Source organism: Drosophila willistoni, unplaced genomic scaffold (assembly GCF_018902025.1).
Source record: "Drosophila willistoni isolate 14030-0811.24 unplaced genomic scaffold, UCI_dwil_1.1 Seg130.1, whole genome shotgun sequence".
In the NCBI taxonomy this organism is placed as follows: domain Eukaryota; kingdom Metazoa; phylum Arthropoda; class Insecta; order Diptera; family Drosophilidae; genus Drosophila; species Drosophila willistoni.
Genome location: NW_025814091.1, coordinates 116,586 through 118,262, shown reverse-complemented (window position 1 = coordinate 118,262; position 1,677 = coordinate 116,586). Strand labels below are relative to the sequence as shown.

Sequence of the window (1,677 nt, the reverse complement as noted above, 5' to 3'; positions counted from 1 at the left end):
AAAAATTTTCTTAAAAAATACTGAGTACAGGCGGTTTTTGTTGTATACTGGGATTGTAGCTCTTAAAGATACAATGAATGATGACCAGTATTACGAGTTTTTGTTGCTGCACTGTGCTTACAGGTTGCTATGCTCCCAAAAGCAGAGACATAGTAATGTGGAAACTTCTCAACAAATGTTAAACTTATTTGTTGAGAATTTTCAACCCAAAGGTGGGGTCTTTTCTTATTTTTTTAACAGAAATAAATTTTAATAATAAATTCTTTTACTTTAGAATGGCCGACCACCAAGAAGAACCACCCAAAAAAATCATGAGGATGTCTTTCGAGTCGGTCTCGCGGAGTAAGTATTTGTATAATTGCACAATCCAATTTTACATCATAATTATAATTAATTTCAGAAGCAGATGCTAGTACGCAAACAGAGACGGAGCCAAATGGCCAAGCGGCGATAATGGCGGAGCTCGCCATTGTGAAGAAAGCGTTGGGGATACAGACGGCGCTAATGCGCCACATGGCAATGGCAATGGGAAAAACAAACAGCGAGGTGCGCCGGGTTTGCTTCCCGTTGGAGTCGGTCTTGCAAATTGTAGATTTGAAGGAGCAGATTACGTCGGAGAGGAGCAAAAATTATGTAAGTATATTGATACTAAAAGGAAAGTAGTGCATTTTAATGTTTCTTTTATTTTTACAGACCTCCCAAGTGTCTGCCCTCCTCGGCCAAGCGGCTTTGCAGAAGTCAATTAAAAATTTTTCTCCGAAGCTGTGATAGAAAGCCACAATATGGACGGCAAAAACGGGAAGTTGAGCCTTCGAACGTACCCGAAGTTGTTGAATGCAATACTGGGTACGTACAATAATTGTAAACATTGTAGTTTCTTTCATTACTAATAATATTTTAAATTTTTTTATTCCACAGGCAGTTCAAACGATACTTCCGGGGCAGCCAGCGGAAGGACCGCTTCGGAGTGCACTGGCTTGCGCCAAAAATACCGCGAACAAAACAGAAAGTTGAAGGAAGAGGCCAAAATCTAATATACTCAAAAATTAGGAAAAAAAAATGTATTAAGAAAAATATTACAAAAATTAAAATAAAAAAAATTAAAATTAAATTGTAGATATTAATTTTAATGTGAAGCGATTTTGTCGCTGTAGTCTATGGGAAAATCTTGGGAAATTGTCCCTCTTGTCCCTACGACAATCCATGGAAATTGTCCCTCTGGTCCCTACGACAACGCATGGAAATTGTCCCTCTGGTCCCTACGACAATCCATGGAAATTATCCCTCTGGTCCCTACGACAATCCATCGAAATTGTCCCTCTAGTCTCTAGGACAAACTATGGAAACTGTCCTTGTAGTCCCTAGGACAAACTATCGATATTGTCATTCTAGTCCCTAGGACAACCTAGCGACATTGTCTCTCCAGTCGCCGGCGACCAGAGCGAAAAATTTCACAGTACCGACGACTAGAGGGACAATTGTCAATGGTCCCGTTCACAAGACCATTGAGCGACATTTGTCCTTCTGGTCGCCAGGCTGTCTATTAGTCGATCTGGTCGCCGGCGACTAGAGAGACAAATGTCGCTCAATGAATTTGAATTGGAGACTTTTTGGTTCAAAGCCGACCGAACTTAGCGGTTAAATCAAAAGTGTCAGTGTATGCGTTATGATTGAGTC

The 1,677-nt window shown here is 40.4% G+C and overlaps 1 protein-coding gene across 1 annotated transcript; it reads left to right on the top strand.

Annotated features, from left to right (window-relative positions):
* The first annotated feature begins 279 nt into the window (after nucleotides 1-279).
* On the top strand, nucleotides 280-768 carry LOC124460833. The gene is made up of 3 exons (XM_047012414.1): nucleotides 280-342; nucleotides 401-633; nucleotides 694-768. The coding sequence occupies exons 1-3, from the start codon at nucleotides 312-314 to the stop codon at nucleotides 766-768; spliced, it is 339 nt and encodes a 112-aa protein (XP_046868370.1). The 5' UTR covers nucleotides 280-311.
* The last annotated feature ends 909 nt before the right edge of the window (nucleotides 769-1,677 follow it).